Here is a 25,531-nt window from a genome sequence, read left to right on the forward strand (position 1 = left end):
CGGCCTCCGCTCCCCTGTCCTCTGTATTCCTCCGCCTCCTCTGCCCTGACCTCCTCACTTCACTGCTAGCTGCGTCCCGCTCCCACTCCGCCATCCTCTAAGGGATGGGGCCCCCGCCTCTTCCTCACCATCGTGGTTGCACGTGGACCTGCTGGCCCGGCCCCATCCCCCTCCTCCATCTGGCCGCCTGGGCGGGGGCAGGGGCCCCCCCGGGGCGCAGGGTTGTGGGAGCTGTGGGTTTTTCCCATTCGCTGTCTGGGCGGAGGACGCCGGCGGCCCTGCGCTCCTGCCGCGATCATCGAGGTCTCACATCTGGTGTGTCCCGGCCTCTCGGTCATTTCTCTGCTGGTGCCAGGAATGAAGACTAGAAGCTGGCCCTGGAGGGACACTCCCCCCGGGTGGCATCCGGGTCCTCCTGGGCTCCTCGCTGGGCTCTGGTCAGGAAGCGCCTCCTGGGACCACGGCACAGTCAAGATGACTTTTCTCTGGGGGGGTGGGCCATCTGCCGGGCTGTCATTTGGATCTTCTCTGGGGCTCAGGGCTCTGCTCAGGGCCCATGCGACAGGCAGGGGAGCTGGAACAGGTCCCAGGGTAATGTGGAAGAGAGAATGAGGCGCAGGGAGCTAGCTGGCCATTGGAGGACCCCCGGTAACTCATTCGTGAACCAGAGCGGACCTGGCTGGCTGCTTGACCCCGCCCTGCTGGGGTTCTGCTAACGTGGCACGGTAGAAATCCTTTCCGGCTCATTTCTCTGCCTTTTGCTCTCCAGAGAATTGAAACTGGTGGGGGAGGCCTAGAGAAACAGGGACAGCCTTCTGGGTGGGTTGGGGGGCGGGGGAGGAATGTGACAAAGACGGGGTGGCTAGGAGTGGGGAAGGAGCCAGACAGGAGGTGGGCAGACTCCAGGAGATGGCATTTGGCCACTCAGGAGGGGCTTCAGCCAGCCCTCAGCAGGCAGATCTAGCAGGGAGAAAATGGCAGCCGGGAGGTGGGGGGGGCGGCTCCCACAGAATCCCGGTGGTCCTAAGCGATGGCACAAGATGTGTGGTGAATGCGGTGTGAATCGGGCCATGCCCATCCGGCCCGTGAGACGAGGCCTGTCCTTTTCATTTAAGACACTGGACCTTGAAGCTCGGAGGTGGGTGAGTTTTGGGCAAAGGTGCAACTTCCAAGCCTTGTGTCACCTTTGGGGCCCTAGGACAGGATCCTGGCACCTGAAGATCATCTACTCTCTCTGTGAGTCCTAAGCCCTAACCACACGACCACGCAGGCTGTGAGGAGAGTGCTGGATTTGGACTTTCCAGCAGAAGGTTCCCGGTTTCCCTGGGTGAGACCCATTCTCCAGGAATGACCTTGACAGGGAAGCCGAGCTGCGGGAGCTTCATCCCCAGCCCTGAGGAAGTCGGGCGGCTGCGCCCCCTGCTGGCACAAACGGGGGTGGCTTGCCACTTCGCAAAACCTTGGGCAGCAAGGCCCACACGCCGGCCACCGTGTCTACACCCAGGCGCAGCGTGCAGTTCAAGACAGAGGAAGGAAGTGTTTTTAGCGTCTAGGAACCCAGAAAGGATAGGTCGTGGCAGACGGGTGCCCTGCCTTTTGCCACTCGGTCGGATGACCTTAACCAGTCCGTCCTCTTATTTCTGCTTCTCCGTTTCTCCAACCGTAAGACGCGGGCTCCCCGCATCTCCCAGGACCCTGGGTCTCTGACCTCTCCTCACCCTCTTGTCCCCCCTGGCCGAGGGTCCCCAAGGCAGGGCCTGTGCAAGAGCCTGCCTCGGTGCCCACCTGGGGCCTCTGTCCTTTCCGGCCGGGCTCTGCGATTCGCCCCCTCAGCGCTGTGGCCCTGCAGGAAGGAAGGAGCGACTTCACCACAAATTATTTTGTTCCAAGAGAAGGACAAAAAAGAAAAGAAAAGAGAAGCCGGGAGGGATGGGGGTGGCGGGGAGAGGAGGAGATCGCCTGAGCCAGCTTCGTGCGTCGCTTTAACCCTTGAACCGCCGGGCACTGGCTGAGAGCAGGGGCAAGGGCTCTGGCAGCACCCGGCCTGTCAGATGAGAGCGTCCTTATCTCCCTGCTGTCTTCTGTCAGCCTCTAGACCTTATCTCCCCGCCTGCCTGTCTCTCGTCAGCTGCCCGGGTACCCCCTCATCTTTCCTCATTGCGTCCTCTCGTCTCTACATCCCTCCACTTTCTGCACAGCCAGATGGCCTGGCTTCGTTGTGCCAGCCACGCCCGTGATCTCTGGTGCCAGAGGAGCCGGCTTAGGGCACAGACCTCCCGGGGTTGCTGGAGTGGATACAGGCACCCAGTCAGGCTTGGAGCCTTACATGAGGGTGTGTGACACGTGCATGTGTACGTATCCCAGCCACAAACAAAGGGGCCTGCAGAAATCTTCTCTACCGACATACAAGCACCACACACGCATGCTCACACACACACACACACACACACACACACACAGGTGCGCGCGCACACACGTATACGTTTGATTTACAGCCACGTGTACTTCTATTCAGAGCCTCCCACTGGAGAGGAAGAATGGGCACATACGTTCCCCCCTCTACCCATTCTTCCCTGCTACCTACTCCCACATTCCGTACCTTGAAGGAGAGAAACCCCAAGGGATACCCACAGTTCCTGCTGTTTTTTTTTTTTGTTTGTTTGTTTTTGGCAAATGGGCAGCACCAGCAAAAAAATAAAAAGATCACAGATTCCTGAGGCCATATGTGGGGTGGCTGCGTGCGTGCACTCGAGGTGCACGTGTGTGTGTGGGGGGCATCTTCTTGCAAAGATGTGGCTGTGTGGTGTGTGCCCGTCAGCTCGATCTCTCTTGCACCCCGCCTCCTTCCTCTCATCCTTCCCTTTCTGCTGCTCCAGACCACTCCGAGCTAGTTGGTGGATGTAGCTTACGGCCTCTACACGTGGGACCCCGAGACCCCAGAAAAGGCAGTGATTTGGATCCATCACCCACAGCCACTGGGCTTGCATCCCAAACGCAAGCTAGAGAGTTCCAGCCCTCCTCTCCCCCAGACCCTAAGATTATGTACTTTCCTAGGGGCCACAATGAAGGCCCTTGGAGGGGTGAGGGGCTGAGCCATGAAGAGGGGCCAGTGGTAGGGGACTCTGGGAGCCATTCCAGCCTCATTCTGGCTCTGTTTCCTTCCAGATCTACAAAGAGAACCGGAACCTGTTTGAGGTTCAAGAGAACGAGCCTCAGAAGTTGGTGGAGAAGGTGGCCGGGGATATCGAGACCCTGCTGGACAGAAAGGTGCAGGCCCTGAAGGTAGGCTGCCACTTGGGCTTTCTGCATCTCAGTAGGGCCGGTCTCAGTGGGCCCGAGTCTGTGGAGATCGTGGGGAACCGTGACAGGAACGGGTCGGTTTTAGTTGGAGTTAGGCACACAAAGGGGCTTCTTGCAGTCGAGGGACCGGGTGGACCCGTCTATCCCTGTGGAGCCCATCCTCTACCATGAGCCCCATGCCCAGCCCTGTATACGTATTTTTACCTGAGATTATTTCTGGCCCTACAAACAGCCTCTGAGTGGACTTGAAGCACTTGCCAGCCATAGGGGATCAGAGCCGAGGACAGAGCTGGGCCTCTCAGACCAGGACTTCACGTGGGGTGGGGTGCCGACCTTGGGCAAGCCCCCGTCCCCTCGGTTTCTTTCCCACTCCTTCCAGCAGGCTCCTGAGGATGGAGCACGGGAGGTACGCCCTGGCCTGGGTTCTGGGGACTTTGGTGGGTCTCGCTCCTACCATCAGAGGCCTCTGGGGAGCGAGCGTCATTTAAAGGGTAAAATGAAAAGTCCTTGTGCACACATCTCCCCGCCTCTGCTGCTAATGGCCACCTGACCTGATTAAACCAATGCGTCGTTTGCAGCGCAGTCGTGTGCGCTCGGGAATGTGGCCTCAGGCTGGATGTACGTGGAGGACGGCCTGGTTGTGGGGGTCGTGGATAGCTTTCTCCCTTTAAGCTCCTGGGGGAAACATTCTGTCCAGTTCCCACTTAGTGTTTCTTTTCTGAAGCTTTGTCACAAGCGGCCTCTATTCCTGGGACCTTTCCATGGACTCCTTCCTCTAGGGCCTGCTCGTGCACCATCGGTGTTGGCACAATTCTTGCCCTGCACCCAGTAGAAGCCAGGAGCACATCGCTCTGATCAAGTGTCTCTAAGTACTGTTCCCTGGGGGCAGCGTTGTCCCAGTTGAGAGCCATGGGGAGATGCGACCGCGGTCAATAGAAGTTGCGCGAGCTGGGGGACGTGGCCCACGTTGGGAAGGTGCGGAAGGAATGGGGCAGCCTCTGGCAGGAAAAAGATCCAAGGGGGTGATAGGGAAGGCTTCCTGGAGGAGACATTGAAGGGGAAAAGTCGGGCACTGAGGCAGCCAGAGACCCATTCACCTGGGCTCCTGGTGCATTCTTGGATGGGGGTTTGCCCTGGAGAACCGGGCCATGGATCACATATTGTCGAGATCTGGCCCCATAGGAGCCGATTCACAGACATCTGTAGAGCCGAAGCCCAGGCTCTGGGCCCTCCTGGAACTGACCCCCCCCCCCCAAAAAAAAAATCCAGGCGTGACTCCAGTCTTTGGAAGCCCTAAAAAGAACCATCACGGCGGGCCAACCGGCAGGGGATCCTGTAGCACTCCGCCGCCTCCCCCCACCGTCTCCATGCAATTAACAGGTGTTTATGTGGGACCGCCGACGGCTTCTGCCTCCCTTCCATTACGAACATTAACAGATCTCGACCCTTCCACTTTCCCGCTCTCGAAAGGAGACACGCGGAGCCGATTAGGAGCGCGCGTGGGCGCCCAGGGCCCAAGCAGCCTTTTCTCCGTGATTGCGGCGTTTACAGCTGATTATTCTCCCCTAACCCAGACAGCGTCGCCGCTTCCTGGCAAGGTGCCACCCAGAGGAGCCAGCCGGGGGCCCATGGGGACGGGGGAGCGTCGGATTAGTGAACGGGCATCTTTTCGAGCACCTGTCGTGTGGATTGGGGGCGGGGGGGGGGGAAGGACGGAGCATGGAGGGGGAGAGCTCACAGAGCATGAGGTGGTAGAGAGCCGCTATTTAGAAACAGAGCTCAAGGGAGCCCCCTGGAGGAGATGGGCTAAAAGTGTAAAGAAGAGAAGGTTAACCTCTAGCATCTACTGTGTCGTCCACCTGTGAACCTTTGGGGTCGGTCAGCTTTCACCCCTGGGCAAAGATAGGCTGCAGTATACGTTTGAGGACCATCCTGTCAGGTGGCCAAGAATCCTGAGGTCGCCGGGAGGCATGTGAGGGCCAACGCAGGCAGGACAAGGCTGGGGCAGAGCCGAGGGTTCTGCTGGGAAGCATGTTTCTCTCTCTCTCTCTCTCTCCCTCTCTCCCTCCCTCCCTCCCCCCCCTCCCCTGAGATCTAGGTCTTAGGGCTTGAATTCAGGGCCTGGGCACTGTCCCTGAGCTTTCTCACTCAAAGCCAGCGCTCTGCCACTCCACTTCCGGCTGTAACGTCGTTCCCTGGAGAGAAGAGTCTCACAGGCTTTGCTCTCCAGGCTGGCTTCAAACCGAGATCCTTAGATCTCAGCCTCTGAGTAGTTAGGATCATGGGCATGAGACACCAGTACTCCACTCTCCTTCCCTCTTCTCCCGAGATAGTCAGAGCTAGTGTAATGCTACCATCCCTCAGCATCTTTGAGCTACAGGAAGGATCTAGTGGGGCTAGGGTGTGGCATCCCAAGGACCCCAGAGTCGGCAGGTACACACCCTGCTGCTGAGTTCTACCATGTGGCTGAAAGTCAGATACGTGTCAGGACCGGAAGCATCTTGGCAGCTGTAGGAGAACATGGTCCCTGGGTCTAAGGGGATGCTAGACTACCACTCCCAGGAGCGGGCTTGTACTAAGAGAGACCCTCTCCCCGACCCAACTTGTGCTCTTTGGAGGTCCTGGCCGGTAAGGAGGGCAGATGTCAGGAGGCAGCGAGCAAGGGCCTGGCAGGTACCACAGGGACGAGCTAGACTAATTTAGCATCCGAGAAGAAAAAGATCTAATTGAGTTTTAATAATATCTGGCCCTCTGTTCTGAAATCTTCGTGTGTGAGTCGGTGGGGAGGAGTGCTGTCCGAGCCAGTCCCGGCCTCGGACTTTGAGGAAGCAGACAGGAAGCCGTGGGGTGCCGGTTCCAGGGTGCAGGGCCCTGTACCACCTTGGTCAAGTTCAATCTGGGAGCACTGCCTGGAGGAAGCGGTCATTGAGCTGAGCCTCAGAAGGCAGGAGGAACCTCGAAAGCAGTGTGTCCCCAGTGGCCACGGGCGTCACGGGAGGAAGCACGGGTGGTAGAAGGTGATGTCACAGTGGTCGCCATGGCCGCGGGCGTGGGGGTGGAGAGAGAACCCCGGGCTCCCCTGTCTTCCACAAGTCCACACTGAAAGTACCAGCCAACCCCATGAGCCAGGCAGAGGTGGCCCGGGAGGAGGCTGGGTGGCTGGTTTGTCACATCACGGGACACCAGATACCTTGGGTGCCCTGGCTTCTGCCTCTGTCTAGTCAGCGCTGAGCACTGTGCAGGCTCTGTGCTAGGTTCTCAAGGATGGGGACAGCGTGAACAGGCCCACAGGCATGCAGTCCGCTCAAGGTGACGTCGATGTGACCCATATCGCTCCTGGGCCCTAGGGGACCCAGGCAAGGGCAAGTGTATGAGAAAGGAGGCCGTAGGCAGAGGGGATGGCCAAGTGCAAGGCGGGTGGTGGAGGGAATTACATGTCTGGGATCGTCGGCGTGTGTGAGGTGAGGTTTTGCCAATTTGTTTTCTGGCCTGGGCTGACATTGAACTACTGTCCTCCCGATCTCAGTCTCGGGAGAATCTTTTTTATAATTTTTTGGTGGGTCTCGGGGCTTGAACTCTGGGCCAAGGCGCTGTTCCTGAGCTCTTCCGCTCAAGGTCGGTGCTCTACCGCTTGAGCCACTTACCCTGTACTGCAGCCCCTACTTGCGTGTGAGCGGACTTACATCCTCTGGGCCTCGGTTTACCTTTCTGTACAAGGGGAACGAGTCTGCCCTCCCATGGCTGGAGCTGGCCCTGATTTCTTCCGCTTCGCCCTGGGGCCAGCCTCGAGCTGCAGGACTCCTCCTGCCAGACTCCCCTCTGGGGGCTTCAGCAAGGGCCCCCTCAGCAACTCACCTGCATGGGCCGCGTCGCCCGGGCGACCGGTTGCTTCCCACTTCCCACCAGCAGACTTCGGGGCTAGGTGATCTCAGCCTTCCAAGTGCCAGGATTATAGGCATGCAGTAGCATTGCGTGGTTTTGGTTGGAAATTGAGGTGCCCTCCTGGCCCAGCCTCCACTGCATGTGCGCTCCCCCCCCCCATTCCCTAGATGGAGAATCGGGATAAACCGAGGCTCAGCCTGCCAATCTGACACGCCCAGCCAGGCCATGGGAAGGACCCAGCTTGAAATCCTCTGTGGCGTGGCCTACTTTCTCACACTCCCCCCCACCCCGCCCCCCACCCCACTCTATCAGCCCTGCCTTTTCTTTCTGAGGCCCCCTCGGGACGTGAATTCTCTTAAACTTTTAATTAAAAACGCTCTCCATCCTCCCTACCGAGGTTTGCGTCCCTGTGATTTTCCTCTTAGAAGGGCAAGATGGGGGGGAAGGGCCAGAGCAGAGGCCAGGCCTGTTGGGTCTCAACCTGGAGAACCAGCGACCTGACCTCCAGGAGACCACTCACTGTACCCCCCCCTGCCCTGAGCCACCTCTGTGGCACCCCGGCTCTGCTGGGCAGGTGTGGACTCGGCCCCAGGGGTGCCACCAGGTACAGACTGACACCGGCACCCCAGGACCCTGCGTGCATTCCCCCTGTGTCCCCTGTTGGGCGTTCGAGAACACGACGCACACCCTTTCCCGAGTGGAGGGGCCCCACTGCTTCCCCGGAAGGGACACCGGCAACTCTGGCAGCCTCAGATCACGTCGGAACCCGTCGACCACAGGCCGGGTACTGTCAGGTGAGATGCGAGGCCCGGGGTCAGTGTCGGCGGGGCTCAGGGTCACCTCTGGGTCATGCATGGAATTCCCAACTCGGAAATCTGGGGCACCATGTTGCATCCCAGTTCATAAGATCAGGACCCCAGAGATGCTGGGGACACGGATCCTTGACATCAGAACCGATGCAGCATCCCTGATTAAGGAGCTAGAGGGGGCTGGTCTCCACACGCTCTTCCAGGCAGCGGCTTGTCGGCTTTTCCTGACTCTGGGTGGGAGAAGACAACCATCCCATATCCTCAGGCCCCTGTCTGCGATCTGGAGCTAATTGAACTATTTGCCAGTTCTTCCTGTGTCAGATCACGATCCCTCTTCCTAAAGCCGAACCCCATTTCCTTGTTCCACCTCTAGGGAACTTGGGTATGGACTCCTCCCATAAGTGCTCTCTGACCCAGGAGGCAGGATTGAGGCTCACCCCCCCCCCACACCCATCATTCCTCTCAGGAATCTTGCAGGCTAAGCACCTTTGGTGTAGGGCTTCAAGCCCAGGAAGCCCCCACAAATGGACAGACTCACCCAGGTACCTCCATGTGGCCTCCTGAGATGGTCCCAACAGATAGCACCTCTCCTACCCCCAGGACAGAAGCCACATACACAGCCCTGGCCCGAGAGAGGGACAGAGGCATCACTAGAACGCTCAACCCTCTGAGAGGCTCTGCCCTGTCACCTCCATTGGTGATGCCATCTTCCAGGCTGTCCTCCACACCCCTCCTTAGACTCTCCCTGCATGTGCCCTGCTTGACAAATCCCAGGCCCTCCAGTCCCTCTGCTGTCCCCTCCACTCAAGGAGATGCCTCCGTGGGGATAGGTGGACTTAGAAATCTCTGGAAGGAGGGGCTGGAGAGCCATGCACGGGCACAGCACTAGCAGAGCCCCCGAGTTCAAAGAGGCTCTGCAGAAGGGACGAGAGGTGGGGACGGGACAGGGCCGAGAGTAGAAAGGGCTGGCACAGGGCTGGAGACACTAGGTCCTGGAAGGCTCTCAGCCTCTCGAATAAGGCGAGGGTCTTCCTCGTTCGTCTTACAGGTAGATGTTGAGCCCTTCCCTACTGTGTGCCAGGACCCGCATCCTGGCCCTGTGGATCCCGCGGCTCTGAGGATGGTCCTGCTGACAGTAGAGGGAGCCCGTGTGGCCTCACTGAGGGGAGAGGGGCGGAGCCTCCTCTGGCCAATAGGAGAGTATAGTCCCACCTATCATGGTACTGCCATCTCCTAGTTGGTTCCCAAGCCTAATGCAGGGATAGAAAGGAGGGGGCTCTTCCTCCCACCGTAGCACGTCCCAGTCGCCCCTCAATCCCATCATGCCAACCACACACAACTTATCTGCTCCCCAAGCACATACACCAAGCGTCTGCTGTGTACTGGGGATGACCTGTGTGTACAGTGCCTCCTACAGCCTAGAGGTGGAATTGCAGGCCCCAGGGCTCCTTCTGGGGCTGGGCTAGCCCTGGATGGGCCTCAGAGCAGAGCCCATATCCTCCTCAGGCCAGCACAAACGGCCAGGAACCTCGGCCACTTCCTCCGCCAGAACCTCGGTTCTCTCAGAACGGGAACACTATTCCCAGATTGTGTCTCACGCTGGGTGGTTGTAAAAGCGGTAAGTGCTGATCCATCCGCGCCTCGTGTGCTGGGAAGACGCGGGCCACCGGTGCCACAGCAGGGCCGACGGCCGGCATATTTCCTCGTCAGTGGCCCCCAAAGCCATCCGTCCGAGTTCTTTGCATTGCTAAATGAAATGATTTAATTTGAGTGTGCGATCGCCACCCATCCAAGCCTCTCTGCGGGGCCCAGGAACAGCTCGTGGCCCGGCGCAGACTTGAAGGGGTTGTTTCTGATTTCAGTGTGAATGGAACGAGGAGAAAAATGTCTCTCTCGGCGATTCCTTAGGAGCTCACTCTTCTGACAGATGTTGGAGTCCATTATCCCATCGGGCCGGTGTTCTGTCGAGCAGAATCGCTAATTATTTCGGAGGCCTGGCCACAGCCGAGGAAGGAAGGAAAGAAGGGAGGTGGCAGGCATAGTCTGGGGATGACATCTGTCAACAAAGCGGGTGCTGGTAGGAGGCCCGGCCTCTTACCCCTTTCGATCCCTGTGAGAATTGGTAGACATTTTGGAGCGGGGCAGGAGGCGGGGGGGGGGGGCTGCCCTCCCTCTCAGTTTCTGTCTGTCCAGTATCCTGGAGGAGGTCATGAGGCCCATTCTTTTTTTTTGGGGTCCAGTTGTGGGGCCTGAACTCGGCCTGGGTGCTGTCCCTCAGCTCTTCAGCTCAAGGCGAGCCCTCTACCACTTGAGCCACAGCGCCAGTTCTGGTTTTCTGGTGGTTTATTGGCGATAAGAGTCTCACAGACTTTCCTGCCATGGCTGGCTTTGAACCACGATCCTCAGATCTCAGCCTCCTGAATAGCTAGGATTTATAGGCATGAGCCACTGACGCCAGGCTATGAGGTCCACTCTTGACCGATGCTACTTGGACCACATTGAGGACTCTGGAAGGTTACGTTCGAGATCATGAAATGCTTGTCTCTGGTGGATCAGTGGGTGGTAGACGGGAAAAGATGCTGGAGAGATCTCGGTGTGTTTCTCCTCCCTGTGTGAAGCCAAAGTCGCCGACTGAAAGGACTGCACCCCTGGCGGGGGCACCACACGTGCAGTGCATGGTTAGGTGTCTTCATAACCGTGAGTCATGTGCAGATGGGGTCCGACACGCCTGTGCACCGTGCTTGGGGGTCACTAGCCACCCCTTGTAGCTGTGTGCATCTGGTGGATGTCTGTGGTGGTGCTGTGTCTGCCTTGAGGTGTGCTGCTTCCGTCTTATTTCTGATCTCCACCGCAAGGGGACAGGGGCCTGGGGAGACAGATGGCCGCAGGGAACCATACCTCGGGAGAGACGGGCCAAGGCTGGCCAGGGCACCGCTCAGGCCTAGCAGGGCTGTTACGGGGTGAATCAGTTTGGAGGGGAGGGGTCTTGTAGCAGTCAGAACCCTCCCCCCCTCCCAGGCCGGGACCTCAGTTGTAGCATCTTAGAGCAGAGGAACTTCCCATCTACTTGGCCCAGATCTGACTCCAACAAACAGTCTCTGACCAAGCGGAGTCGGGATGTGGTGGTCCCCCTGGTGGTATCCTCTGAACGCCCTGTCCGTCACCCCCCCCAACCTCTCCATCCCAAGTCTCCAGACAAGAGACCGGCCCTCCTTTCCGTCCAGACTTCAGCCCCATTCCCTCCCTGTTCCCTGCCCCCCTCGCTACCACCTCAGTCCCCCCTCAACCTCCACCCTGCCGACTCCAGACCGACTGAAGCTCAGCTTTCTAGGTTTCACACAAAGGCTGGCTGTAGCGGCTGGACGGGATCCGATAACCCTAATTAACACCTATTCCCCACGGTCCCTGCTGGAGAATCCGGATTCAGACTGAGACTGCGGCAGGGCAAGAACAAGGCCGGTCTGTCCCGACCGCCAGGTAGGGAGAGGTGGAAACCGAACCCCCCCCTCCCCGTGTCTGACGCCATGGCAGCCCTCCTACCCCACCCCAACCCCCACTGATGGGGGACATTGGGAGGGGGGAACAGAAGGAGGTGCCCAGCCCCCCACCCCAGGCTGAGAGACGTGCCAGGCATCTCCGATTGACCGTGTGTCCCCGGGAACCAAGCCCTCTCTCCTCCGGATAAAACTCTACCTTGACATCCTTCCATTAAACAGGGCATGTGCAGAAGAGAAAATTGCTACTATTTTCCCCTTTTACTTCGCTGTCATCAAAAATTGATCCCATATCGCATCCTTATTTCAGAGAACGAGCTAAAAAAAATACAAATTCCCACTCCTCAGAGCGGCAGCTGCATTGAGCTCCCCTCCCCCCACCCCTACTCCCCCCCACCCCCCACCCCCGCCAAGCAAAAAAAGGAAGAAAAAAAAAAAGCAAAGGAAATGTGACGGGTGGAGGGAGGGGAAGCACGTGACCGGCCTCAAGGAGGGCCGGGCACTCGACCCCGCGGGCCGGAGGGGTTTCGATCTGGTGAGATGCGGTAGAGGATGGGGTAATTGGGGGAGGTTAATTTGGATCTAAATGGAGCGATTCATTATCTCAATAAGAAGCAGCTCATTTTCCAGGCAGACGGCTGTGCCTGCCAGATGCCGGCCTGCCTGACGTCGGGGTGGCGGCTCGGAGCGGGGGCCCCTCCCTCAGTCTAGCCTCGCCAGGCAACCCACCCCGACCCGCCGGTGGGAGGAGATAGTTTAATTGGATTTGTCCCCCCCCCATCCTCCCCCCCAATTCATTTGGCAACATACCGAAGAGCTCTTCCTAGGGAAGATGAATAACGAGGACAGGGCGAGAGAGTGAAAATCAGCAGCTGGAGAGAAAACCGGGCACTCAGGCCAGCGGAGCCTACAGGTGGACTTGAGCGAAAGCCGGAGGCAGAGGGCAGACCTGGGGTTCTGTGTTTTCACCAGAGGCAATGAGACATTTCAGCCGGCTCCCTATAAAAGTCTTAGCCGAGCGCCAGTGGCTCATGCTGTCGTCATTGCAGCCCCTCGGGAGGCTGAGCTCTGACAGTCTCAGTTCCAAGCTGGTGGGGCAGGAAAACCCAGAAGGCTCTTATACCTCCAGTGAACAAGCCAAAAGCCATCGGGGGAGCTGTGACTCAAGCAGAATGTCAGCCTTGAGCAACAAAGGCAAAGGACAGTGCACGGGACCTCAGTTCAAGCCCAGTACCAGCACCAAAAAAAAAAAAAAAAAGGTCTAGTCTCACCTGCCAGAAGATGGTGTTGGGGCGGGGGGAAAGGCTCCCAGACTGGGGACCCTGGATCCTGCTCACCTTTACCAGGAGCAGAACTTGGCACCTGAAGTCTAGTGGATGGACACTGGACAGGTCCTTTCTCCCCAGAGCTGCATCTGTGTCTACCAAGAGTGACAGACAGGTAGAGGCCACAGGGACCGCTTCAGCCTTTGCACCCTGAGATGCCAAGGGCCTGTACTTGGCCATCTGAAAGGCCTTGGTTCTGATCCCAGTTCCTTTTCTTGGTAGCATCGTGGATTCTGCGCGCGCATTATAGAGGTCTGAGCTTCTCTCCCAAGGAATGGACCAGTAGCACTGTCCTTCCCCCTATGACTGTGAGAGCTATTAGGGACAAGTTGTATCCCAAAGACAGCTGGTTAGGACTGGTACACAAGGTTTCCTCAGTCTGAGCAGGTGTCTAGCCTGGTGTCGGCTGGGCTGTAGACAAGGGCATGGAACAGTGGCAGGGTGGAAGGGGGTGGGGAACATGGAGACAAGCCCCCCCACACACACACACTTGAATTCTTCTAGGCCAGAGGCAGGCTCACTCACTCACCCTGCATCTCTAGCACCTAGAACCAACCACAGATGTCGACAGCAAAAGCAAGAAGGGGGAATCCTCAAGGTCACCTTTGTATTTATCCCACACCATAGCGTTCTCTATAGTCATGCAGGGATTCTGAGGCAGAACTCTAGTCCTTTGAGGTGTCCTTCTGCTCCCTGGGGGTCTCTTCTCGGTCACACGATGTCCCCCACCCATGCCTCTCTTCCTCCTCAGACAGGGCTCAGGGTGTCTTTCAGGCTCAACAGTGAATGTGGGTGAGGGTGAGGAGTAGAATTGACACAGTGTCAGAGACAACCCCCTCTCCTGCCCTCAGGAAGTTGTGATCAATGAGCAAACCAGTTCTGAGCCCTGATCCTTCCTTTGCACCGTGGTTCGGTTTGGGACCCACCCTGCAGGTGTGGGTGAAGGGATTAGCTGGCATTACCAGCGCCCAGAACAAGCTCCGTGGCATTTCTCGTGCAGTCACCTGGTACTGGTGCCAAGTTCAACAGGTGCTCCGGAGTTCCTAGTTAACCTGGATCTCTTTAGAATCACCTATTACCTGAAGCCCCACTGTAGATCCCCAGCCATGATGCACCTCTCCTGGGAAACTTCCCAGCCCTTCCCTGCAGCTTGATTTGGTGCCTCCCCCCGGGCCCACACTGTCCCTGCCTGAATAATCCTCCCTTCTTCACCAGCCTGAGCTCCACTCGCCTCCCTGGAAGTCCAGTTTTCTTATTGACAGGACCAAAAGCCCTGGGTGGAAGACTCCCATGTTCCCATTTGACAGGAAGTAAAGTGAAGGCCAGGAAAGCTGAGATCCCTCCATTCGGGATGGGCGTGAGTCCAGTATGGTTCCTTTTCTGAAAGGATGTCTCCCTCACAAAGCTCAGCTCCCCAAGGAGATAGAATCTGAGCCAGCTGGGATCGGGAGTCCTTATAGCATTGGAGAGGGACTACGGCCTGAACCGAGGCTGCGGTAGTCAAGGTGCCCTTAATAGACAGGCGTGTGTCTTGAAGCCGCCCCGCCCTCTGCCATTGGCACTGTGGTTCTGCGGCCGTTGCTAGGCATCTGTAAGGCCCGGGCGGGCCTCACCCATCGTGGAGCAGCCACGCAGCATGAGGTAGGCACGAGGCCCAGGCAGGAGCCGGGCCGCCTCCGCGCGCCCGCCCTCCTCTCACTTGGCAGCCACGTGCAGAAACCATTAGCGCCCGGCAGTCCGTGTCCCACGGCTCTGACAGACGCCTTAAATGTTGTCGCCACGGCTCCAGCCATCCTGCCGGCCGCCCCTACTCCTCATAATAACCAAGTGTCGAGGCTGATTGTGGCGGCGGGAGGCAGCCCGTGTTCCAAGCGGCTTTTACACTGGGCGTTGCCACCTGGCAGCCAGGCCACACCCACCCCTGCCCTCTACTTCCAGGCTTTTGTCTGCCTGTCACTTCTGCCTGGGTTCCCAGCTTTGTCCCTAGGCCAGCCAGTGCTGGGCTCCAGGAGGAGCAGGTAGTCACACCCAGCACCTCAAGAGCCTTAGTGGAAAGATCTGGAGACTACTTGGAGAAACCATGACATCATCTCAGGCTGGCCCCGTGTCCTGGCATAGCTATACAAGGAGGCTGGTCAGAGACCAGCTCCAGTGTGGGTGAAATAAAGCCGTGACGATCACGGGAGTTGTAGTTTCCATTGGTGGTGGCGAGGTGCTGCTGGTGGTGTGATGGTAGTGGTAGGTAGCTGACGGGGCTCCCTGTGGAGTGTACCACTTGGGGTTGTCCACCAAGCGGCCTTGACCCGTTTGTGACCTATGCCCTCACCGCAGGTGGCATGCAGTAGGGCTTGCTTGGTTCTTTTATTTTTTTAACCTCCAGTGAGTACAGCCTTCTGGGTAATGAGATGTAAATTGACAGAAAAGACAATGAGCCAGCCTGCGGCCGGTGGGGCAGCTTTTAGAGTCAGACTGATTGCCTCCGTGCCGATGTGCACGGCATTAACGGTGCACAGAGGAGCTGTGCACCGTTCCTGTGTCTCATCAGAGGTCACCCATATGGTCGCACCCTGCAGAAGGTGACAATCTGTGATCCCAGACCTGGGACAGGCAGGGCCACTGTGACCCTGAACAGAATAGGGCTCCGAGATGTGGCTTCCAAGGGCTGGGGTTATAGCTCAGTGGTTGAGTGCTTGTCTAGCAAGCCCAAGGCCCTGGGTTTGATCCCCCAGCACTGCAAGAATAAGATGCGTGTTGGGCTGGGAAGGTGGCTCAGTGGTAGAGCGCTTGCCTCATATACATACAGCTCTGGGTTCGATTCCTCAGCACCACATAAGCAGAAAAGGCCGGAAGTGGCGCTGTGGCTCAAGTGGCAGATCACTAGCATTGAGCTGAAAAGCTGAGGGACAGAGTTCAGGCCTCACGACCAGGGGGGAAAAGAAAGAATAAGACACTCTTTCACCGGGTCTACATAAGAAAGAACACCCCATAGAGGTGCAGACTGGGTCTGCCCCAAGGCAGTCTCTCTAAGCCTTGGCTCCCCCAGGGATGGGGCCAGTGGGTCTCAGTCTTGGGGCCTCTGTGCCGAAGGTGATGTTCATCAAGTCTATGACGGACTGCTCAGCCAGCATGACCCAGGCCCGGTTCTCGGTGTCCAAGGTCACGTGTCACCGCCATCCATCCGAACAGATCTGCTCTGTTTCTGTGACCATCGCTCAACCCTGTGCCCTGAATCATTCCTGTGACCTTGGAACCCAGGTCGCTGCCCCAACTGGACCCTTGTGGCTGTCCTGCCCGCCCCTCTTTGTCTTTGTCCATGGTACCAAAAACGGGGGGCCTGACCTACTTTCCGATGAAGGTTAAAGGCTACTTTCCTGCTACCTTTGCTTCCTGACTCCATCCCACACCCCTTCCCCAGGACACACAGCGATAGGGTGGATAGGGTCAAGCCTCTGTCCCTCTGCCTTCCACACCCATCCCATCCGGTGCCCCTTGGGCACATCCGGTGCCCTCCAGCCCCGCCTCCCTCTTCACCATCCCACTCCTTCTCCTGAGGTTGGGCCTAATCAGAGCTAATCAGAAAATTATGAGCTGCCTGATTACTGATTAGATTCCTAATGTTAATAGAGTCGAGAAGGGCCTGCTTGGGCTGTGTTTTAGGGAAAAGTATAAAAATAACATCCTGTGAAGTGAGCGTGGCGGCCGGGTGTGGGCTAGGTCTTTACTCGGGGTCAGGGGCCCCGGGTTTGGCTTTCCGGTCAAACACATTCCGTCGCCGAGAGGCATCCTAGCAGCCTAATTCTGCCACTGAATTTGCACACTCAAGCAGTTCTTACTGCAGATTCTGTGCAGTCTGCGCAGACAGTGGGTCTGAATTGTGGTGGGAAGGATTTAGGTAGGATATACAGAACTGAATGTTGTGAATCACAGGCCAGTGGGGCCGTGTCTGAACCGTTCACCAACCCACTTATGCCTGGCGGAGGTCAGGCCGTGGTAGGTACCCAGTTAACACTTCTGTGGACAGGAAGGAGAGTTACATCAACCCTTCCCACGGGAAGCCAGCCCAGGCAGGAAAGTCCATGAGACTCCTACCTCCAAGAAAGAGACAGATAATGACCAGAAGTGGAGCCGTGGTTCCACATGCAAGCCTTGAGCCAAAGAAGCTCAGCGCCTAGGCCCTGAATTCGAATTCGAGCCCTGAGATTAACAACAGGAGAAAATAAAGTTGATTATGGATTTTTTTTTTTTTTGGTCGGTCGTGGGGCTTTGAACTCTGGGCTTGGGCGCTGTCACTGTACTCTTCAGCTCAAGGTGAGCACTCTACCGCTTGAGCCACAGCACCACTTCCGGTTTTCTAGTGGTTTATTGGAGATGAGTCTCACAGACTTTTCTGCCCTGGCTGGCTTTGAACCACGATCCTCAGATCTCAGCCTCCTGAGTAGCTAGGATGACAGGTGTGGGCCACCAGCGCCCGGCTTTTGAGCGTGAATTTTTGTGAGTGTCTTTTTTTGGTAAAATGCAACATATCACCTGTCTTTGGAGACGCAGAAGTTTCTGGAAAATCCTGTGTGGTCTGGTATTCATACCTCCAGGACACAAGGTGGTCTATACTGATGGATCGATTGATCATGGTCTAGCTCTGGCTGTCTCCATGAGAGACCACTTCTCACTTCTTCCTGTTTTTCCTGGGAAATAAAAACATGGGTTTTCCCTTCCAAGTAACACCAAAGGATACGGAATCAGTAACCAAGTCAGTGTTGCCTACAGGGAATGAAAGATGAGGCCCAGGAGTGGAGCGGTGGTCTATCCCCCCACCCCCTCCCACCTCCTCCCCCGAGGGAGACAAATCCAATGCATTTTTTCCGTTACACGTATTCTGACCTTTCTTTTTTTTAAAGAGAGGAAATCCATTTTGCTAAATTTTTTTTTTTTTAACTGGAGGAGGGCAAGCCGGCCTGTGACAGAAAAGGTCAGGGAGCCGGTCTGATGGTTGCTAGCAACAGCAAGGCCATTCTACCCCCTCCACCCCTCCACATGAGGGTAGAGGATATTTTGTATTTCCCGATGGTTTAGGGATGCTGGAATTTGAGCCTGAGGGGTTTGTGTCGCGTGGTGGTGGTGGTGGTGGTGGTGGTGGTGGTGGTGGTTTTATCTTTAAGATAGAAGCAGTTATAAAAAAGGGTAGTCTATGGAGATGAATCCTGAGCTAGGAGCTAGATGTGTCGAGTACAGACATAGCAGCAAGGTGTGAAGGAAAGGGCCATATAGGTTGGACAAGGCTCAGTGACCGCTTTGACCCCTCAGAAAAGCAAACTTCCAAGCTGCTTGGAAGGCAGAGATAGGAAAATCGCAGTTGGAGGCTAGCCCATGCCAATAATAATAATAGTAATAATAATGAGATCCTATCTCAAAGACAAGCCAGGCCAGCCGCCAGTGTGGCTCACACCTGTCATCCTAGCTTCTCAGGAGGCTGAGATCTGAGGATCACAGAAAGTCCTCAAGACTCTTACCTCCAGTAAACCACTTAGAAAACCAGAACTGGCACCGTGGCTCAAGCAGTAGAGTGCCAGCCTTGAGCTGAGGGACAATGCCAGGCCAAGTGTTCAAGTCAAAAAAAGACAAGCCAGGCATGGTGGCCTGCACTTGTTAAACAGGAGGTAGAAGTAGGAGGATCATATGCAGTCTGAAGCCAGCCTGGGCAAACAGCATAAGATTCTACTTTAAAAACCACTAAAAGGGCTAGGAAAGTGGCTCAGTGATAGAGTGCTTGCCTTGCATGCATGAGGCCCTGGGTTCAATTCCTCCACCCCACATAAGCAGAAAAAAGCCAGAAGTGGCACTGTGGCTCAAGTGGTAGGGCATTAGCCTTGAGCTGAAGAGCTCAGGGACAGCGCCCAGGCCCAGAGTTCAGGCCCCACCACCACCACCAACAAAAAAGACCACACTAAAAGGCCACATAGGCCGAGGGCCTGACTGAAGTGGTAGAGCATCTGCCCTGCAAGTTCCAGGCCTTGAGTTCAAAATCAATAAAGAAGGAAGGGAGAGGGAGGGAGGGGAAAGATACAGACACCACATGTCCCTGTCACACCTTGGGTCTTGGACAAGTTTCTCTGGCCGTGGGGGCCTTCTGTCTCATCCCTCAGAACTCAGCAACGTGGGGAATTGGGAGGAGACCTGTGGGGCTCACAGTCAAATGAGGTCATACCCATAGAGCTCGCACATCAAGGACTGTCGATGCTAGGAGTCAGAGGTCAGAGCCACGGAGACAAGCATAGGTCATGCAGCAGGTACTAGTCTTTCAGGGACAAGGCCCTGCTGTAATCCTCCTGCTCCTTGTCTGTGGGTGTACCTGCTTGGAGCAGGTGGCGGGTGGACACACCGATGCCTACCCAAGACCCACACGGCCAGAAGAAGAGACCCACAGGGCCGAGACCTCCAACCCTGCCTGCACTTCTATTGTCAGCCCTGGGACTCCAACTCCTTCCTTATGCCGAGCCACATCTCGCTTCATTATTATGCAGATATTTTAATTATGCAGATATGTTTTTAGACTGGTTTGAATATGTATATTATTTACTCATTAGACCATAACAGCTCTGGAAATTGGAAATCTGTATTTAGTAGTTATCGGCGCGTGATACGGAACCGATACAGGGCCCACGGGGAGGGAGGGAGGGAAGGTGGCAACGTGAGGGTGCCCGGCTAGGGACCGGACCCAATGACCAATGACATCTGGATTTGTGGGGTTGGCTCATTACCAATCCTTTCTATTGAGTGAAAGGCAAGGGAACCACTTGGGAGGTTAGAGAGGAGCCGATCTCATCCAGCCAGACCCCACCTGGCTCCATCCCCGGGATCACTGTCCACCACTTCTAGGCTTGAGGGTGAGGCCTCTACTACTTCCTCACCAGGATCCTGGGGCAGTGGCATGAATGCTCTGAGCCTCAGTTGGCTCAGCTGCCAAAGAATCCCCTTCTCAGACATGCGCGGTCCACCTTCAGCCGATCGGCGAAGCCCTTGCATAGGGTGAGTGTGGGTCTGGGCTCAGTGGCCCTGGCTTCCGCCTCGGAACTCCACCCCTATCACAGCTTCCACCCGACTGACGCCCCCCACCCTTCCCATACCTCAGATCTCAACATCCTGCGCTCCGTGAATTCAGGGCCTTTCATTCTGAGCTGCTCGCGTCTTCTTGGCAGCAGGGGCAGCTAAAACTGAAGAAGATGAAGAACTGTACAGCCTCTGGGCCGTACAGTCACATGAGTCCTTTTTGATGTACGGAAGCTCCCTAGGCCCAGGGCCACCAGCTCTCAGGTGAAGGAGAATGGAGGAGAATCCAGCCTGGTGGGGGAGACTCTTTTAAGAGGATGGCGCCCCGAGGGTTCCAGTCCCTAACACTCAAGCAAAGGGCCTCAGCATACAGAGATCCTTACCCTTTAAGGGGCAGCCATCATGTTTCTGGCTAGAGGATCTGGGCTGGAGGGAGTAGAGAAGGAGCAGCGTGTGCGTGGGGTTGGTAGCTGGAGGACCGGGGGCTGTAGCTTGACCCCCCACTCTGTTAGGTATCCCAGTAGTCTCCCTTGGTTACCAGGCCCGTATCTTCTCTGTCCCAGTGGAAGGACCCAGAAGCAGTTGGAAGAGAAATGCTAGGAAGATGCACCTCAGAGCAGGGAGAACATGGCCTCCAGCCATCCCTTAGCGGGCCTGGCCGTCTGGGGCCATGTGAATACAGGACACCAAGTCTCTGAGCACTCCGACCAAGGCTACGTTTCAGGTCCCCGTCTGAGGACATTGCCCTGCTCCATAGAGAAAAGGGAGAAGTCTATAGGCAGGAAAAAGATGAACGGAAGCTCTCCAATAAGGCTAACCAGACAGCAGGAATGGATAAAAGTCCTAGACAGGGGAAAGAGAAGCCCACCGCACGGGTCGCCCGGGGGCAGCTGCTGGAGTTGGGGCATTTTGAACCCCAGCCCAAACCGATTCACACGGGAATCCTTGCGTTTGTCCGTGAATATCCGGGTTTCTCGCCCTCTCGCTCTCGGGACTATTGGAACCTTGTGTGGCCACGGCCTACCCATTCCACTCCCAGCCCACCGCCTGGCCCCTCCTCCTGTATCATCAGACACGCCCGTTTAGCAGTTTTCACACGTCCAGTGCCCAGGGACTGACCGATCGATCTGTAGCACTGAAAAAATAATAACGGCTCGATCGTGACCGAGGATTAAAAGTAATCCTTTCTCTGTGGCTGTTGCAACTCCGTCATTCACGAGTCAGCAGGCTGACCCAGCCCTTTGAGCCCCACACGGGGCTCCATGAGCTTGAGGCTGAGGGCTGGGGTCCCCCCTCTCTGGGGCTCCCCCGCCTTGTTGGCTAAATGATCAGGGCCTGTGAATCCCAGGACCACAGTTGAGCCCCAAGGGGGTGAAGGAGCTGGCCTCCTCTCCAGGAATGGAGGCAGAGGCAGAAGGGATCGAATCCTTAGGCCACAGCCCAGTTTGGAGCCTTCCACTAGCATCAGTTTGGCATCTGCAGTCCTTCTGACCGCTGGAGGTGACATTCTGCCCCCAGACACGGCTCCTCATCCCTGTTCCTCGCTTCAAAGGAGGAAAAGGTGGTTTCCCACGTCCTGACTTCCATTTCCCTGCGACGGCAGCTGTCGGGTTATATCAGATCCTCTCCTCTGGGGCCTACGTGCCACGTGAGGCCTAGACTGATAGATGGAGACGAGGTGCTCTGAATACTGAGAGACTGGGGCCTTCTGGGTAAAGCTAGAGGCCCAGTGGCAGGGCAGTCCAGTACACGTGGAGGCCAGAGGGAAAGATGGCTGGGCACAGTGGACCTCTGGACCTGAGCTATGGGCCGAGTGACATAAACACGGTGCTAAGGACTAGGCCTAGGCTCTGGCCTGACCCAGATTTGTCTGGCTGCTTTTCCGTTCCATGCTTGGGTGTCTTCATCTAATTGTACTGTGGCAGGCACAGGAACAGGTACACAAATCTGTTTGAGGTGCCCGATACCCACAGCACTGAGACTCTTACATCTCAGCCGCTCCTGCCCTGGAGTTTGTGCTCAGTTATGTGATACCTTCCCCCTGCAGGCTGTGATCTGTGAGCGGCGAGGCTGAGTCTGCCACATCTGCACACATAGCACAGTCTGGCCCTGAGCAGGTCCAGTGACAGATGTGGCACAGACGGGCACACAGCTGCGCTCTCAAGGGTTCTCTGCCCACAGGCTTTGGTGGTAGAGGCCACTAAAACCAGGGCCAAAAGATGGCCAGGGCTCACTGGGCACCGTCACCTGTCATCCTAGCTACTCAGGAGGCTCAGATCTGAGATCTCAGGATGGTAGTTCAAAGCCAGCTTGGACAAGAGAGTCTGTGAGACTCCTTTTTTTTTTTTTTTTTAATTCTTTCTCCAATGAGCCACCAGAAAACTGGAAGTGACGCCATGGCTCAAGTGGTAGAGCGCTCGCCTAGAGCTGAAGAGCTCAGGGACAGCGCCCAGGCCCAAGTTCAAGCCCCATGACCAACAAAAAGAAACAAAGAAAAAAGATGGACCAGGCTCATGTGGCTACAGAGCTCAGGAGCCCTTAGGAGACAGCAGGCCTGAGTGGGCAGTGGTGAGCTAGCGGCACTTCTGGGGAGAGACTCAGTAATTTGTGAGGATCTGCCCTCAGCCAGGGAGAATGACACTGATTTGTAGAGGGCGACCCCGCCAGCCATCCTTTCAGCAGGAGAGGCTGCAGTGTAGGGAGCTCCACAGAGAAGCCACTGGGGCTATCTGAGCAGGCTTTCTCTCGGATCAGGGAGACATTCTCCCAGCAAACGGAACCGTCTGTGGGTAGGGTGGGATGGAGGAAGGGAGGCCTTGAACCAGCCTGCCCCAAGGGAAATAAAGAAGTACTGGCAATAAGAAGGTGCGCATGGGGCAGCAGCCTCCCTCATCTTCTGATCTTCTTGCTCTATCCCTCAGAGACTGGCCGATGCTGCAGAGAACTTCCAGAAAGCCCACCGCTGGCAGGACCACATCAAGGTAAGAACCAGAAACACCTTCTAGCGCACCCTGAGACAGGGGAGAGGGAGAGGGGGGAGAGAAGGAAATCACACTGTGTGGACAACACACTCAAGGGACACAAGAGGTCCTAGACTAGAATGGAAGTCTGTCTTTCTGTCTGTCTGTCTTTCTGTCTGTCTTTCTGGGTGCTCTCCCTCAGCTCTTTAGCTCAAGGCTTTACTTGAGCCACAGCGCCACTTCCGGCTTTTTCTGCTTATGTGGTGCTGAGGAATCGAATCCAGGGCCTCGTGTATGCAAGGCAAGCATTCTACCAGTGAGCCACATTCCCAGCCCAAGCGGAAGCCTTTCTCCAGTGTTCAACAGACACGGGAGCCTGCGGGTCACACTTAATCCTAGCCACTCAGGAGGCTGAGATCTGAAGGTCGTGGCTCAAAGCCAGCCCAGGCAGCGAGGCTCTTAGGTCCAGTTAACCACCAAAAAGCCAGAAGTGGAGCTGTGGCTCGAGTGGTAGAGTGCTGCTAGCCTTAAGCAAAAGCTCAGGGACAGTGCTCAGGTCCTGAGTTCAAGCCCCAGTACTGTCTGTCTGTCTGTCTGTCTCTCCCTCTCCCTCCTTTCCTTCTCCTTCTTTCCCCCTCCCCCAACTCCCTGTCTCACACACACAAATCCTTGGCTCTCTTGCAGTACTGGGACCTGCAGTTATAGATAGGAGCCCCCTGAACCCCCATCACTCCACATGAATCACTGGGTGTCCAGTGAATGCACAGGCTGCTCTAAAGTAGCCTTCTCCAAAGAAGGCACTCTAGTTCTTTGAATCAAAGCAGCTCTCTTGACCTCAGGACACCGAGACTTCAATGCTGTTACCCGGAGGAGAGACCTTAGGAACAGGTTGTGTTTTTGCTTTTGTTGTTGTTGTTCTATATTCTCTTCCCTGAACTGAACAGCAGCCTGCACTTAAAGAGGCCCCCTCAGACCACAATTACAAAAGCTTCTCCTTCCAACAGGAAAAGCTCCAAAGGGCTCAGAAATCGTGGAGCCGAGTACAAAGTACTAAAAGTAGAGGGTCCAGAACGGACATGAAGGAAGAGAAAGCCAGGTAGCTAGTTTCCGGCTAGGGCTGGACATACCTGACCCTTCCTGTTGTAGTAGTGTCCCGTTGAAGCCAGGCAGGTCCCAGAGATGATGGAACTCGGGGACCATGCCAGCTCTCATAGGGCTCCTTATGTCAAGCCTCACGACCAGCCAAAAAAAAAGCAAGTTGAGTCATTCATTATTCCAACTGCATTGAGGAGACGGGCATGGAGTGGGTAGAGTTTCCTGATCTTACCAGAAATTCATAGTTGGCTAACAGATGTCAACAGGTTCCCGTCTATGATCTAAGCTTCTGAGCTTGTGTACCTAACCCTCCTCCATTCTCCCTGCCCTGATCCCTCCATGTGTCTGCCTGTTTGTCAGGCCCACTGCCTGAGATTCTCAGATTGGGGGGTTGTAGTCCCCGCCCCCCCTTCTTCAGTTCCTCCTGACTGCAGGGTCACAGGAAGCTACACTGCTGTCCCGGCTCCCAGGCTGTAAGCCATCAGTGCTAATGGCGCCCATCAGCCCCCACGCCGGCCAGGCTGCCAGGAATCGCTGGCGAGCGGAACTGTCGGTGGGGTCATCCATGCCAACGGGGGCCGGGACTGAGGCTTGGGAAGGGCTGGTGTCTTCCTTCCCATGACCTTCAGAAGGTGACAGACAAGGAGCCACATTCCCCTTCACTTGGGAGAGACGCTTGGCTTTGGCCATAATTGCAGCCTCAGACTCAGGCCCTTTCCCAAGCCAGCCTTCTCCCAAGAATATTCTGTATCCATTCCAGCAAAGGGAGGACTCCCTTTTTTGGTCTAAACTTTAGGATTGGCCTTCACTGCCAACAGACTCCCCACATTGGCACCTCATCTGTCTACCCTACTCATAGCTCCTCTAGACCAGGAGCAATTAGGCCTGACCCAGTGCCAGTCAATGCCAGGCCATGAGCCCAGACTGATACACCCGTGGCAGAAATGACCAGGAATGATCATCTCACCTCTAAGAGGGCAAGAGCGGCAACCAAAAGTTTGGGGCACAGAGGGCTGCTTGGACCATGGGACCAGAGTGGGATTGGGTGCACGGTCGGTAGGGCGTGGCCCTCCCTACACAGGCAGCGCACCGTAGGTTGGCACGTGGACCTCCGAGGAAGGCAGGAGGGAGGCAGCGGTGCTATCCTCTTCCACACAGCACCGCACTGATCCCATCCAGCGACTGAGGATCCCAACGTCTTCAGGGTCAGAGTTGGGATGTGATCAAGGGCAATGAGTAGAAGGGATTTTATTTTATGTTATGTTATTTTTTTTTTTTTTTTGCCAGTCCTGGGGCTAGAACTCAGGGCCCACGCACTGTCTCTGAACTTCGTTTTGCTCAAGGCTAGAGCTCTACTGCTTGAGCCACAGCGCCACTCCTGGCTTTTTCTGTGTATGTGGCACTGAGGAATCGAACCCAGGGCTTCACACATGCTAGGCAAGCACTCTACCATCGAGCCCCTATGGGGGATTTCAAAACAAAAAAAAACTTTTAGCTGAGTGCTATTAGTAGTTCACACCTGTAATCTCAGCTACTCCAGAGGCTGAATCAAGGTTTCGAAGCTCACCCCAGCTGACAAATGTGAGAGACTCCCAATTAGTGAGCAAAAAGCTGGAAGTGGA

General features: G+C 56.2%; 1 protein-coding gene across 2 annotated transcripts in view; it reads left to right on the top strand.

The window, feature by feature from the left end:
- The window catches only part of LOC138807681 (voltage-dependent calcium channel subunit alpha-2/delta-2-like), a 90,719-nt gene that overhangs the window by 38,619 nt on the left and 26,569 nt on the right, over positions 1-25,531 (top strand). For both annotated transcript variants that reach the window (XM_069993462.1, XM_069993463.1), the window contains exons 3-4: positions 3,166-3,282; positions 22,776-22,835. In XM_069993462.1, coding sequence (XP_069849563.1) covers positions 3,166-3,282; positions 22,776-22,835 — 177 coding nt within the window. The remainder of the gene's footprint in view (positions 1-3,165; positions 3,283-22,775; positions 22,836-25,531) is intronic.

Source organism: Dipodomys merriami, unplaced genomic scaffold (assembly GCF_024711535.1).
Source record: "Dipodomys merriami isolate MVZ:Mamm:240054 unplaced genomic scaffold, mDipMer1.0.p SCAF_427, whole genome shotgun sequence".
NCBI lineage: Eukaryota > Metazoa > Chordata > Mammalia > Rodentia > Heteromyidae > Dipodomys > Dipodomys merriami.